This window comes from Malania oleifera, chromosome 1 (genome assembly GCF_029873635.1).
Source record: "Malania oleifera isolate guangnan ecotype guangnan chromosome 1, ASM2987363v1, whole genome shotgun sequence".
NCBI classification, from domain to species: domain Eukaryota; kingdom Viridiplantae; phylum Streptophyta; class Magnoliopsida; order Santalales; family Ximeniaceae; genus Malania; species Malania oleifera.
The window spans coordinates 150,038,622-150,053,355 of NC_080417.1; the positions used below are offsets into that span (position 1 = coordinate 150,038,622).

Here is a 14,734-nt window from a genome sequence, read left to right on the forward strand (position 1 = left end):
GTATTGTTTCAATTTTTGAGGAGGAAGTGTTAGAGAGAAGACCCTTTAAGTTCTTCAATATATAGACTATGCATTGTGACTACCAGGAAGTGGTCAAGGAGGGTTGGGAGTTCAGAATCAAGGGCCACAACCAGTTCAGATTTGTTAAGAAGCTGCATGCTTTAAAGAAACCTTTGAGAAATCTTAATGTTGTGCATTTTTCCCATATTTTAGCTAGAGGATATAAAGTCAATGCTAAATTGAAGGACCTACAACAACTTTTGCATGACAATCCTTATAATATTGATATTCAGAAGAGGATGGTTAAGAAGAAGAATGTGGCTTCCAGACTTGGAGAAGCGAACAAAATGTTTCTGGCTTAATTAGCTAAGGGGAAGTACTTAAAAGAATGTGACAAGAGTACGTCTTTCTTTCATGCCCTTATGAGAAGGCACACCAGCAGGAATCATATTTCAACTGTTATGAAGAACAATGGAGAACAAACAAACTCCCAAATGCAGGTGGCTAATGTATAAAGTCATTGCAAAGAGCATAGTTGCAAGGATCAAGCCTTGTCTTGAGGAGATTGTTAACCCAACTCAATCAGCTTTTGTTAAACACAGGAGTATGGTGGAGAACATATACCTTGTCCAAGAACTTGTGAGGAAATATGCTAGATAAAGGGTGTCTCCCAGATGCATGTTGAAAATAGACCTCAAGAAAGCTTATGATTCAATATCTTGGAAGTTCTTGAATGAGATGTTGGTACAACTTAATTTTCTTCAAACCATGGTTAATTTGATCATGGAATGTGTGTCTACTATATCCTACTTTATCTCTTTGAATGGATGCTACTTTGGATTCTTTGAAGGGAGGAAAGGGCTTAGACAAGGGGATCCCCTTTCCCTTTTGCTCTTTATGATCTACTTTGAGTACCTTTCTAGGCTTTTGAAATCTCTTGAGGAAAATTCAAATTTTAATTTCTATCCTAGATGTGAACATCTTAAAATCACCCACCTTACTTTTGCAAATGATTTGATTTTGTTCTCAAGAGGGAATTTTAATTCAGTGAAGCTTCTTCTGGATTGCCTTGGTTACTTTACTCAGTACTCAAGGTTGATTGCTAACTGCCTTAAATCCAACTTGTTTTTAACTGGTGTGAGAAGTGAAGACTTGGATGAGATTAAAAGAATTACAGAGTTCAATGAAGGGGAATTTCCTTTTCGTTACTTAAGGATACCTCAGGCAGCTTCAAGATTGAATTTCATGCACTATTCACCTTTGATAAACAGGATCACTAGCCTTCTTAGTGGATGACCAGCACAATCTCTTATGCAAGTAAGTTGGAACTGATTAAATCCGTTATTCAAGGTGTGGAGTGTTTTTGGTTGGCTATTTTCCCTATCCCAAATTCTGTGTTGGATCATGTTGTAAAACTTTATAAAGTGTTTCTGTGGGATGGAAGGAAGAGGCCCCTTGTGGCTTGGAAGGAGGTCTGCCTCCCTAAAGTTGAAGGAGGCTTGGGAGTTTTTGATATTAAAGCTTGGAACAAAGCCCTTCTCACTAGAGCCTTGTGGAACGTCTAGGGCAAAAAAAAAAAAAAAAAAACTCTTTATAGTCAAAATGGGTTCACCAAATTTACTTGAAGGGTGCTAATTTTTGGGATATTTTTTTCAAAACATGAAGACTCCCCTTTATTCAAGAGGATGATTGAGATTAAAAATCAGATCTTACAGAAATATAGGGGTCATGTGGTTGCAGACAGTTTATTTAATCGGTGGGTTGTAGATGGTCATATTTGTTCTTTAGAAATTTACAACTGCTGGAGGAACAAGAGTAACAAAGTCTCGTGGCACAAAGAGGTTTGAAAATGTGATAGCTTGCCTAAACATGCGTTCATATTGTGGTTGGAAATAAAAGGGAAACTCTTTACAAGCAATAAACTGCTTGTTGAAGGAGTTGACCAAAACTATGTATTTTGCAAAACTAATACTGAAACTATTGACCATATCTTTTTTAGATGTAAATTTTCTAAAATTGTGTGGGATCTTGTCCGACACGGGATGGGGTTCACTAGAGTTATGTCATCCCTGAAAGCTGCTCTGAAGTGGTTGCATAAGGAGGCAAAGGGCATAGGAATTCAATCTATTGGAAAAAAAATTTGTTTGGCTGTTATTGTGTACTTCCTCTGGCATTTTAGGAACAAAAAAAAGTTTGAAGGCAAATCAATTAAATTAAAGAGGCTGTTTAAGGTGATTCAGAGTCATACTTATAGAGTCGTTTATGATAAATTTGGACTCCTTGGATTGAGTTTCAGATTACTTGTTTTTGCTTTTGGTTGTTCTGTTTCTTTTGGCCTCTTGGTTCCTGGGTATGCCCAGGTTGATCTGTATCTAGCCATTGTTTGGTTTTGATTTGATCTTCTGATTGGGAGCTTGGCTTCCCCTTGCCTGGGTATGCTCAGTGTATATTGTGCATATCCATTTTGATCAAACTATTTACCATTAACTCATCAAAAAAAAAAAAAGAGGAATTTTCGCTGTGCAATAAGGATTACAATGGGAAATTTTAGAGTGCAAAAATTGTGACACATTGACATGGGAGAATTGTCAAGAAACTTGAGTTTTTGTCGTAATTGAATAATGAAATGAAATTGTTTATATTTAAATCCTCGAATATGTAATTTTAGTCTAAGTTTTTTTTCTAAAATAGTAATATTTGCATATATTATAAGTTCAAACTAATAATTTTATCTAAAGAATTTTTGAAAATTGTAAAAAATGTGATTTGCAATCTACATATTTTTAGTTTGGTTTTAAAATTTTATACAGCAAAAGTTTGAAATTTTGTGGAAATTTATTATGCCTATAAAATGTTTTTATGATCTAAACTTTCATAAAGACAACATATTTTTTTTCAAATATAAAATTTCAAGAGGTTGTTTTTTCCGAACACCCAACAAAATATTTGAAAACATTTATCCCAAGACCATCTACGTGTCACTGTCCTAAAGCTTCTGGATGCTTCCAAGGCTAAACCTTACTCATACTTTCCGAACAAATCTACCCATCAACAGATTTTTTATATGAACGCCCGCTTGGCTGCTTCACTAAACGACGTCGTCCCCAATCCTCAATGGAGGGTTAGTTCCGTCACCAAAAACGGAAGTCCACCTTCGTTCCTTCTTCCCCTCCACGCACGCTGGCCGCCTCTTGTATTGCTCCCAGCTTCCCTCTACCGTTTTGCCCTTCTAAGCCCACCTTCGTTCCTTTCATCGATTTCGATTTCCTGTTTTGCCCTTCTGAGCCGTCACAGACATGGTAGTGTCTAGGGTTTTGTCTCGGGTTCCTCGGACCCTCTTGGTGCAGTGCCGGAGCGCCGTTTTCATCTGTCCTCGACCGCACCAGCACTCCTCTATACTCTCCAATCATTTTCACTCCCTCCGTCAATCTTCAGACACGGTGCGTTCTCTAAATCACGTGTTTTCCCTCCTGGGTTTAGTTAGGGTTTTGTGTTCTCCATAAAATTTAATCTTTTTGGTTTTTTTCTTTCGACAAATGATGTATTCCGTGCTCTATTAATTAAATTTCGCGTTCCCTGACCTAAAGTGGTTCTTGTTTAAATTGGGGTTTTAGCTCATTCAGGCTTTGTACATTTGATTTGAGTTCCAGCTGATCATTTAGAACGATTTCATTCTGCTTTTCTGCCTTGCTCAATTAATTGGTTTCTCTTTTTGTTGAAGATTTAGCGCACTAGTCAATGGATTTGTGGTGATGGCGCCATTTGTTGTAAATTTTTTTATCAATCCTAGCTGTAGGGACGAAATTGGGTGTTAGGAGTTATTGGGGATCATAACAAATGTGATTAGATTTGAACACTCATCGAGATATTCATCAGAAACTTTTTAAATTTCAATTAGCTTCCTCCTTTTTCTTTGTTTTTACCCTTGTTCTAGTTTCTCGGAATTTCAATATTCTTTTTTATAAATTGAAATGGATGATTGATAATGATTTTCAAGATATTTGTATATGATTACAAGGGCACATGCGACATTCAGACAGATTAACTTGTACAGATGAGAATATTGTCTGAAGGTGTTGTAAAATTTTATTCTTTAATGCATGGTTTTGGTCGATTTGTTTTTCAATATTAGCATTATAAAATCTTCTTCAGATGGTTAACTTGTATCATATCCGCTAGATGCAGCTACCAAAAAAACAACTAAAACATGTTTGTCTGTTTCTATTTCTGCTGTTGGTTTGTAGTTATTGTGACAACGAGTGAAAACTTAGGGGCTGTTTGGTGTCATTCCCCTTTAGTTTTTTTTTTACTATTTTGTTGCTGTACAAGGAAAAAACAAGTGATTGCAGCGTGTTTGTTCATGTTGCTAGTGTTATTGTTTCTACTGTTAGTATTTGAGCTATTGTTGCAAAAACTAAAAACTAGACTTTATACCTATGGATTTGTCTTGTCACAGTTGACAATACTTTAATATTGAAATTCATTTTTAATATGAATTATTTCATTCTATACACACTTTTAAATAAAAAATAAATTAAAATTGCCATGTAAATTCAAATATAACATGCATAAAATTTCTAAAATTTTTGAGAAAAGAATAAGAGTCGTTCAAAAAATATTTTTTCCATTCAGTTGTCGCATGACTCATGTATAATACAATTGTTCTTACTTCTTACAGCTCTAAAATTATTAAAATATAATAATTATGTAAATAATTATAATTAAAATTTATTTATTATAATATATATTTTTAATTTATATTCTTGTGTTTTCACTATTTTATAATATTATTCAAAGAAAAAATGAACATACTTTTAGTTAGGTTTTTAATTTGTTTTAGCTTTGAAAATATTAACCAAACAAGTTTCTAGTTTTTAGTTTTTGTTTTTGATTTTTTTATCCATAACTTTTTATTAGGATGCCAAATGTTCCCCAAAATTTTTCTTTTTCATTTTCATTTGTTGGCATGACTTGTTGTCAATACTTTAATATTGAAAATTATATTTTTTATATTAAATTATTGTATGCACTTTTTTTTAATGAAAAAATTTAAATTAATGTCCTTAAATTGTATAAAAAAAAATTGAAAAAAATGAAAGTCATAAAATAATTTTCAGCAATTTTAATTCTTCATATTATGTATATAAGAATTATCCTTGGAATACAGAAAGTAATAAGTAAAATAATTATAATTAACTTTCATTTTTTTTATAATATCTTCAAGTTTGTTTTTTTTTTTTTTTTTAATTTTTTATTATTCTAGTAATATTTATTAATTATTATTTGATCAAAGACAAAAACCAACATGTTCAATCAAAATTTTAATTTTTTTTAGTTTTGGGAATATTGACCAAACTCATTGCTAGTTTTCAATCTTTAGCTTTTGTTTCTAGTTTTCTTTTTCATTGAGAGTGGAATCACATGGCCCCTTACTTCCTAGCTTTTGAGTGAAGAAAAATGAAATATCAATTAGATTCACTATGAGTACATTTTTATATTACTTCTTGTATCATCCTTGGTAATTAGAATTCCATTTTTTATTTTTTTATTTTGGTTATTATAAAAAATTGTTTTCTTAGGGCAAGCCTTAGATCAACGGTAAGATTGCTTCTTTGTGACTGGTTCGTCATAGATTAGAGTCCAAGGAACAGCCTCTCTGCATAAAAACAGGGGTAAGGCTATGTACACTGTGACAACCCCGCAAAGTGGGGAGCCTCGGGACCCTGGGACGCCCTTCTATACACAATTGTTCTCTATATCTATTTGAGGTTTGTGCAGCAATGCTGATTTCTCATGTTAGGTTGTGGTATCTTTTCTTTTTCTTTTTTTCATTATAAATGAGTATAGATGGAATTTTTTCAAAACCAAATTACAATTTTGGACTTAATTTAAAGGTTGTGCCTGCTATAAACTTTAGGACTCTAAAATTCTCTTTCAAAAGTTAATTTGATTTGCACAATGTTTTAAATTTAAGTTTGTTGGTGCATCAGCCCCTAAATATTTTGAATATCTGTATATATATTATATAAACACAAAATCAACTCCTAGTTCACCATTTTTGGGGTTTGAGAAGGGCATGGTGTATGCTGCCTTACGTCCTCATTTGAGGAGGCACAATGAATTTTATTTTTTATAGCTTTATGAAAATCATCTGTAATTAGTAACTCGTTCAATTATTTTCTTGTGAATTTTATCATACATTCTTATTTTGAATTTTGAGGGTGAAAGATGTTGGTTATATGTGCACTTTTTCTGCCCCAGTTGGTTGGAAGCCAGCTGTCTCTATTGCATCATTTGGCACTCAAGAACTTTGCATTTCAAAGATGTGGAATCTCTTCATCTGCATCCCCTCAACCATCTGAAAAGGAAACTGTCCAGTCTGGAAATGAACAAGGTAGTAATGCAGAGAGAAATGGCAAGCATTCAAAAACAAGTGAAGACGCAAAAATTCCTGATCCAACGAAAGATTCAGGTTCTGATGATGTGGAGGCTTCTGATCAAGCAAAAGAATCAGGTTCTAATTTAAAATCCCAGTCTACAAAAAGGAGGCGGCCAAGTACTAAACGAACTGCATTTTCTGATTCAGATTCGGAAGATGAACTTTCTATGGACGACCTGGTGAAACTAGTGGCAGAGAAGGAAGAGCTTCTGAAAATGAAGCATAAGGAGATTGAGAAAATGCAAGATAAAGTTCTTCGTAGTTATGCAGAGATGGAAAATGTTATGGATCGAACAAGACGTGAAGCAGAGAACTCAAAGAAATTTGCTGTGCAGGTTTGGCTGTTCTTCCTGATATTGACTACCTACTTCCATTTTGAACTCTTATCTTCTCAATTGTTAGATCTTGTCTAAGTTTTACTGTTTTGTTCATTTGGAAATATGCTGCAGAGTTTTGCGAAGAGTTTATTGGATGTTGCAGACAATCTTCAAAGAGCATCTTCAGTTGTAAAAGAGAGTTTTTCAAAGATTGATGCATCTAATGACACTGCTGGAGCAGTACCACTGTTAAGGACACTCCTGGAAGGTGTTGAAATGACTGATAAACAGCTTGCAGAGGTAACATATGCTTAACTAAGAAAAATGCCTGCTGGCACCACCTCGTGGTCTTTCATAGGAGGAATTGTGTCAAGACTTATTTTCACTCTGCTTATTGATGTTTTCATGCTTTCAGGTGTTTCGGAAGTTTGGAGTGGAGAAATTTGATCCTACAAATGAGCAGTTTGATCCACACAGGCATAATGCGGTCTTTCAAATTCCTGATGGCTCTAAGCCTCCTGGCGTTGTGGCCTCTGTTCTGAAGGTACTCAATGGGTCGACTGTTATCTTAATTTACTTAAATTGGATGTCCTTCCAGTGATTATTTCTGATGCCACCCCAAAAAAAAAAAAAAAAAGGAATCATCCTCCCTCTTTGATCAGTATGCCCAAGTATGGAACACCCATTTGCTTGCATTCTTTTTTCTGGATCCATTGGGAGGCTCATTCTCCTCCCATCCCTCACTTCCCAACATTTGTCTTATTTTGGTGGTTATGGATTTTTGTTCTTTTTATTGTTCTACATTTATTAAGAATTTTTTGTGCTGTTAATAACATGAGTTTATTAGCAATGTTAATTAGTAGTGTTAGACTAAATCATTAAGTGATATCCTTTTGTTTTGTGCTGCAGTCGGGTTACATGCTGTATGACCGAGTTATCCGGCCAGCTGAAGTTGGTGTAACCCGAGAAGTTGATTCGGAAGAGGCCAACTAGGGCTCTGAAGCTTTGGAGGACTAGGGTTTGGAAGAACTGCAGATGCATTCCATCAAAAATTTTTGCCAACTGCTTGAGATGAGAGTTGTAAGAGTAGATGAGTTGTAGGACCTGTGTTTCTTGTCTTGCATAAAGCATATAACATTTTTTTTTCTCCCTCACTTATATTGAGTTTTTTTTATTAATCATTTTATCTTCTAAATGAAGATGCAACAAAGCAAGGAGGGTTCTGGTACATCTTAAATCTTTCAAAACTTAAAAACACAGTTTTGAGTTTTATTTGGGCACTGTAAACAAGAACCTCAGAGGCCTTGGAGGACTTAAAAAGTACTGGCTGCCTGTATTTTTCTTCTTCTTGCTCTTTGCTTGAGCGCCTGTATTTTTTAGCCGCTGACTGTTGGTTATGTATGCTTTTCATGTGATGTTGCATAGCCTTAGTTTGGAATTTGGAGCACACATGAAAATAAATGGAAAATTCGAGATTCACTTTATCTTATCAATAAAAATGAAAAAAGAAATAAAGGAACTGTTCATTAGTTTTATTCATCATTTTAAGTTTTCCTTACGATTCATTTGGAAGTTATAAAATATTGGAAAAAGGAAAGAAAAATAGAAGGATTATACGTTTTCATGTTTGGTGTAAGAAAATAAAAGTATATATTGGATTGATGAATGAAATTTTAATTTTACATATCTTTAATATTTTTTTTAATTTGTAATCATCTTTTAAAAAAAAATTTTATTGATAATTTGTTAACAAGAAAAAATAGTAGAAAATAATTTTTCATCTTAAAAAACAAATCCTGATTTGAATTGGCCTTATTATAAAAAATGTCATCGTGTATTTTAATTGTAAAGAAAAGACTTGGAAATAATAATTTGTATATTAGAAAACTAAAAAATGAGGTGATTTTTGTGTATTACTCTGAAAAATTGAAATTCAAAAGAGCACTGTTTTAACATAGTTCTAAATGAAAGGGCAAAAAATAATCACCTCCCCCGATTTGATAAAATCCAAGTAAAAGGCTAGAAGACACTTCACAAAATAGTAGTTTTCTTTTGGGGTTCGGAGACAAGAAGATATCTAGTCTTCTAGTTTCACAAGTTGTGTACAATGACCAGAGGTAACGATATCTTCCACGTGTTTATTTTAACATGCTCTATTCTGACTATTATGTTTACAAAACCTTGAAGAAATTGGTGACTTTGTCTGACGTTAGGTTTGATCAAATGTTAGCATTTGCTTGTATTTTCTTTGGTTCTTGTTTTATCATCTCATTCGAAATGTTGGAACCATTAACATTTCATTTCTGAGGGTAAAAACTGGGAACATCACAATTTGAAGAGGTCCATATATTTAATTAACTGGGTTAAAAAACTGAATTTGAAATTTAAACGCATAATAAGTCAACATTAAAAAAAAGCAAATAAGAAAAAGACCTTCCAACTTGGACTGCCACGATATTTGGATAGTAGGATAAAGATTTTTATTTGGGGAAAAAAATATAACAGAAAATAAGGAACTTATTCTTTTTTATTATATATTCATTTATACTCGAGGCAGATGGCGTGTTTGTGCTAAGAATGGTCGGTCAGACTCGGGTAAGGGGATACGACAAGTTAAGCAGATGGCGTGTTTGTGTTAAGAATGTAGTGACCGGCAATTGTAATTCATACCCATTAATTCACTCATACTCACCATTAACACTACAGTTGAAAGCTTCCTATAACAGGCTTTGGCTAGAACCCAGCAAAACAAATTTCTATATTATGCTTTGCTTTCCTCTCAGGCTCCTTTACTAGTGCTTTCTGTGCTTTTTTTTTTTTTTGAGTGGATTTTGGCGCTTGACAAGATGATGAAACACGGGCAAAGCAAAAGAAGGAAAACAACATCAGAAACAAGCAGGGGAGAGAAACAGCAAGGAGCTCCCTCCCATGAATCAACCCTATGGGAGCATGATGAGCCCACTGAGCTAAGGTGTAGGACACCGACTTAGCTGCACGATCCAGAGCTCTCAGTTGTGTATGAATGAAAAACTTATCCCATATGATACCAGCACTATTTACAGTTGAAGATCCATTATTTTCATCTCCTATGATTTGATTTCTTCAGAATCTTTCCATACAAAACCACTCTATTTCTTGCATAAATGCTAACAATCAAAAACCATAGTATCAGATCAGAACTCCACAAAATGGGAACACCATTTTCTTTCATGTTTGTCCAACTGTCCGAGCAACCAACACCCAAAGATTTACAGTAGAATTAAAAAAAAACCTTTGGTCACAAAATTAGAAGCAAATATATATTTAGAGCAGCTAGAAACCAAGACTACAACTTGATTACAGGATTAAAGACTACATTCTTCTAATTTGAGTCTGTATGAGCATCAGGATTCACCAAATCATGCAAAGTCTTAACTCCATGATACTTCATTTCAGCATACCTGGTTTCCTATACACTCAAAATAAGCTATTACTATGGCCCAACGCACGCTTAAGACCACTCTCAAACAGGAGTGCTTTCGTCCTGGCCATCCAAGTTGTGGCTGTCATCTTGGCGTTTCAGGCACAAACCCAAATCCAAGTAGTTTTCACACGAATATGAATCCTGCAGAGACAATTGATTCTTGTCTGACACCTGCAATACAAAACAATCAAATTTACATTGGTGACTAGGATAAACATGGACAAGAACCCTAAGCAGAATGGCCTCAAATATTCCATAATTAATGGATGATAAAGGATATCTCATTCATCAAAAATGGTAAAATGTCTTGGCATAGTTTTATGGGTAACACAATAGGGAAGGAATGCCCCTTCCCCAAACTCATAACCCTTAAATTCTGAAAAGTGTCAGGATTTGATCCTGAGCCACAGGTACCAAACCCCCAAGGATATTACCACTCACATGTTTGTACATAATATAACGGACTTGATAGGAAAATTGACAAACTACGCCAGCATTGTTCAGACATGCCAAAGTTGAGATTCACTTAAGAATCCTGATTTGAGAAGCCAGACTACTTGATAAAAGAGCGGTTGGCTGTCCATGAAAGATTTCCGGTGTACACTGTCCCACAAGATTAAATTAGTATCTTTACAATAAATGACTCGAGTCATATGCAATTTATGTATATTTCTTCCACCACTAGGAATCCAAAAACGTTCCCTCCAAAGAAATTAGGCAGTTTGAATTTGAGAACCCCACTCATCCATATGTGGAATTTTCTGGATTTTGCAGGCACAAGCCCTAATAATTTACTTCAGGAATTAATAAGTCATATATTCCGGTTATGGGAATTGAACCAAACATCTCTGCTGCATGGACATAAATTTTATTTCTTCATCCATAAATTAGGTACATAACATAATACTTGAATCATGAATGGGCCTAATATGTAAGGTTTTGTAATTTGTGATGTGATGCGTGAATCAAGGTTATCCAACAAAAACCTTATATCATGAGACAAAATATATTGCCTTGCCCATGAGTCCTGTTATTTTGATTTTCTAAAGCAATAATTGAAAATTGTACAATTTAGGCCTTCACTAATAAATCACAGGCATTACCAATGCAACCATCCCCTTGAGCAGCATTTTAATAAAGGAAAACTATACACACACACACACACAGCAGCAGCAGCAGCAGCTTTCCTCTGCGCGCTGCGCATTTTAGAATCTTCCATGCTCTCCATTCCGCTCCAGACATGCATCTTATCTTCACCCAAAAAGCAGTTCCCTGCGTTGACGCACAACCCAACACAATCACTTCACCATCCAACCTAGCCTGAATTCATCACACCTTCACCACAGCGCCACCGTCCGCCTCTGTCACAACCCGCCACCAGCAGTGCCACCCTCCGCTGCACCCTCTGCCTCTGCTGCAACCCACCACCCACCAACCAGAAAATATGGAGTTTAGGGCTCTTGATGTTCACTGGAGATGATGGAAAGGGGGGATTTTGGGTGTAGGTTGTAGATTAATGGCCAGAAAATATGGAGGGGGGTCTTGCTGTTTTCCGGAAATAATGGAAAGGTGGAATTTGGGTGCGGGATGTCGATTGGATGGAAAAAAAATGGAGTTAGAGGTCTTGCTGTTCACCTGAAATGATGGTAGATGTGTGCTTGGAGGAAAGCTAAGCCATGGCATGGTTGGATGGTGTGCGTGTCTGGAGCTGAATGGAGTGCGCAGGAAATTCTAATGGCCATGATGTGCAGATGAAAGCTGCTATATATATATATACATATTTTTCTCATTTTTCTAGTTTCATTATCAAACAAAACTTCCCTCCAAGAAAAATGAAAATCTAAAAAATTTTATCATAGCCGTCTTAAGTCTTAAAATCACATCTACTGCAAATGCACCAGATTCCAATTTCCATTTGCTTTTATTTAATCATTTCATTTAAGCTCAGTTTCATGGAAGAAAGAAAAAATTTAATTAAAAAACTTACCTAATCAGAAGCCTAAAGCCAAACACAACAATGGGAGAATCATAATAAGAAAGATGAAACTGTAGATGGAATTGACAACCATGAAAGGAGGGAGGAGTTAAATGAGAACCTGTGCTGCTTCCATTTGAAGTTCACTGCTGTTGGATTTTTCATATAAATCATCACTCATTGATGTTAGCGTTGGTGTAGATTGGGCTGGCTCACTAGTTTTAGTTTCATCATCAGCCTGTTTCCTAATCGCCTTTTTCTGTTCCTCTATTAGGGCAATCTACATGATTAAATTAACCAAGATCATTTTATAATAAATAATAATAAAAGAAAACAGTATCCATACCCTTTTCTGCTGCTCTCAACAGGAACACTGTAAAAAACACACATAATGCATGCATGCACGCAATTAAGTAAAATACAAGGAAAAAACAAAAAATAAATGCTTTGAAAATTCTCTCATGAAAAATGCACATTTGCTTACAGTATTTCTCCATACTACTTATGTAGTATATTGTGGGAAATTGGGAACTCATCACAAGATTGCTATGCCTTTGGAAGGACACACTTTTGTAGCCCCTAAAAAAATTTTAAATCATTCATAGCTGTTATGTTACATAGATATTACCTTCTCAGCTACTGGAGATATATCTCATAACCCCAGAAGCCTTTTTCTTTGAAATTTTGAACCTCTTTTATGGACCCCAAGGGATGATTTTTATTATTACAATAAATTGTGATGAGTTTTATCCTGGTTTTCAAATGGTTTGATGTTTGTTTTCTGGAAAATGAAATGATTTTTTTTTTTTAAACCAAGGAAGGCGAGGCAGTGTTTTTTTAGTTTGTTTTTGGTTGAATTATCTCCGTGCCAAAACCTTTTCTAAACCCCCAAAATCTCCAAAAATCCTTGAGCAACGAAAAACCACCCACAAAGCCCTAGAAATATATATTTAAAAAAAAAAACACACACACACACACACAGTTTGATGAAATACTGATATCCTACCAAAATTCACACAAATCTGATCAATCACAAAACCCATGAACCCTAATTGAAAGAAAAAAAATCAAAATTCAATAACGATAATTTAAACATGCGCCCGGGGGGGGGGGGGGGTGGGAGACAGCGTCTCACCGGGGTGTAACGGAACTTCCGTCGGGGCGGCTCCTCCGGCTCCGCGGAGCTCCTCTCGTCTTCGGCAGGGGAGCTTGAAGAGATTGGGGTCCACCTACAGAGGAGAAGACGGCAGGAGTCGGCGCTGTTGGACTGAGAGCTGTGGCAAGTGACGGTTGCTGCTGATGATGGTGAGACGTGGACCCACTTCTTCTTCCACCTCCGAACTGGGCCACTGAATACGGTCGTAGCTGTACCGTACCGGGACGAGGCCCGCCCCAGTCGCGACCCTGCCCCCTCCATTTCTCGGCCGCTGCCTCGATTTTCTGCGGCTTATCGGCGAGATTGCGGAGGTTTTTGTTCGTCGAGGAAACGGGTGGAGATAAGAGTGAGAGCTAGAGTGACAACAGCACTGCAGGCTCTTCTAAAGGCTTAAACGACGACGTTTTACCCCTCAAGAAATTGACAGCCCAACATCAAACAGGAAGCAACGTGATGAAATTTAATATATTATAATTTTGGCATGATATTTCTATTTTAGGTAATTTTTCATACTAATTAACAAGATTTTGGTGGAGTAAAATTTGCCTTGGTTTATTTGAAATTATAATAATCTTTTGATGTATTCAACTCAAAAAATTTATCTTTAAATATATAATGAATTTAAGATGAGGATTAAATTTTATTATCTTGCTATAGCAAGTTTGAATGAATTTGAAATATATAATTAATTAATTTTTTTTAAAATTTTTATCTAAGCTCAAATAGCTTTGGCTCTTCCTACTTGTCCTTTTGAATTCTTACAAACTACTCATATTCACTATTATTCCAAACTTTCAAAATCAACTCAAATCTTAAATATTTTATTCAATACCGATATTTATAAATTTATACACTTAATATCAATACATTTGGTGTACATAATGATTATTTTCAAAACTTTTTATATTATGTAGCTTAAATTTTAATTAACTTGTTAATTGTACTTAGACAATTTGTGCCATTATTAGTTTCATATGTTCTTCGACATTACTCTGGGGACATCTTCCATTAAATGAAAAAAAAAAAATACTTCAATTTTTTCTTGGATAAACACATTTGCATTTGCAATTTTTTTTATCAATTGTATTAATGGGAAAGTTCTATATATTTTTTATGGTGACAATAAATAAAAATCTAGAAGTACGACATAATTTTAAATACTATTTTAAAGGATAAAAGTCACTAACCTCGTTTGAAATTTAATAAAAAAGATAAGAACATCTCCTAATGTTTCAAAAATTCCATTGATCTACCATGATGTTTCAAAAATGTCCCATAAATCCCTTGACGTTTAACAAAAAATATACAAACATGTTTTCAAAAGACTTATCTTCTTACAAAATATAAGAGAATGTTTGTGACTTTTTGATAGATCTCATTAGAG

The 14,734-nt window shown here is 34.9% G+C and overlaps 2 protein-coding genes across 3 annotated transcripts; one reads left to right on the top strand and one right to left on the bottom strand.

The window, feature by feature from the left end:
- The first annotated feature begins 3,035 nt into the window (after window positions 1-3,035).
- On the top strand, window positions 3,036-8,096 carry LOC131164591 (grpE protein homolog 2, mitochondrial-like). Of its 2 annotated transcripts, XM_058121899.1 has the most exons (6): window positions 3,036-3,440; window positions 6,262-6,514; window positions 6,587-6,774; window positions 6,889-7,056; window positions 7,172-7,300; window positions 7,666-8,096. In XM_058121899.1, exons 1-6 carry the CDS (start codon window positions 3,297-3,299, stop codon window positions 7,747-7,749), a joined length of 966 nt encoding a protein of 321 aa, XP_057977882.1. In that variant the 5' UTR covers window positions 3,036-3,296; the 3' UTR covers window positions 7,750-8,096. The 2 variants fall into 2 exon arrangements, with proteins under 2 accessions (XP_057977882.1, XP_057977875.1); XM_058121892.1 differs by having other exon boundaries at window positions 3,048-3,440; window positions 6,262-6,774.
- A 1,831-nt stretch (window positions 8,097-9,927) lies between these two features.
- Window positions 9,928-13,731, bottom strand: LOC131164601 (uncharacterized). The gene is made up of 3 exons (XM_058121909.1): window positions 13,330-13,731; window positions 12,316-12,474; window positions 9,928-10,390 (listed from the first exon to the last, which is right to left on the bottom strand). Exons 1-3 carry the CDS (start codon window positions 13,609-13,611, stop codon window positions 10,259-10,261), a joined length of 573 nt encoding a protein of 190 aa, XP_057977892.1. The 5' UTR covers window positions 13,612-13,731; the 3' UTR covers window positions 9,928-10,258.
- Window positions 13,732-14,734: the final 1,003 nt, after the last annotated feature.

Excerpts from the sequence above, each read along its gene's own strand:
- LOC131164591 (XM_058121892.1), top strand. The coding sequence starts at position 3,297 with ATGGTAGTGTCTAGGGTTTTGTCTCGGGTTCCTCGGACCCTCTTGGTG. Across the intron at positions 7,057-7,171 it reads CTGATAAACAGCTTGCAGAG|GTGTTTCGGAAGTTTGGAGT; the intron begins GTAACATATGCT and ends TCATGCTTTCAG. Across the intron at positions 7,301-7,665 it reads TTGTGGCCTCTGTTCTGAAG|TCGGGTTACATGCTGTATGA; the intron begins GTACTCAATGGG and ends TTTGTGCTGCAG.
- LOC131164601 (XM_058121909.1), bottom strand. The coding sequence starts at position 13,611 with ATGGAGGGGGCAGGGTCGCGACTGGGGCGGGCCTCGTCCCGGTACGGT. Across the intron at positions 12,475-13,329 it reads GGAAGTTCCGTTACACCCCG|ATTGCCCTAATAGAGGAACA; the intron begins GTGAGACGCTGT and ends TTAATCATGTAG. Across the intron at positions 10,391-12,315 it reads TTCAAATGGAAGCAGCACAG|GTGTCAGACAAGAATCAATT; the intron begins GTTCTCATTTAA and ends TTTGTATTGCAG.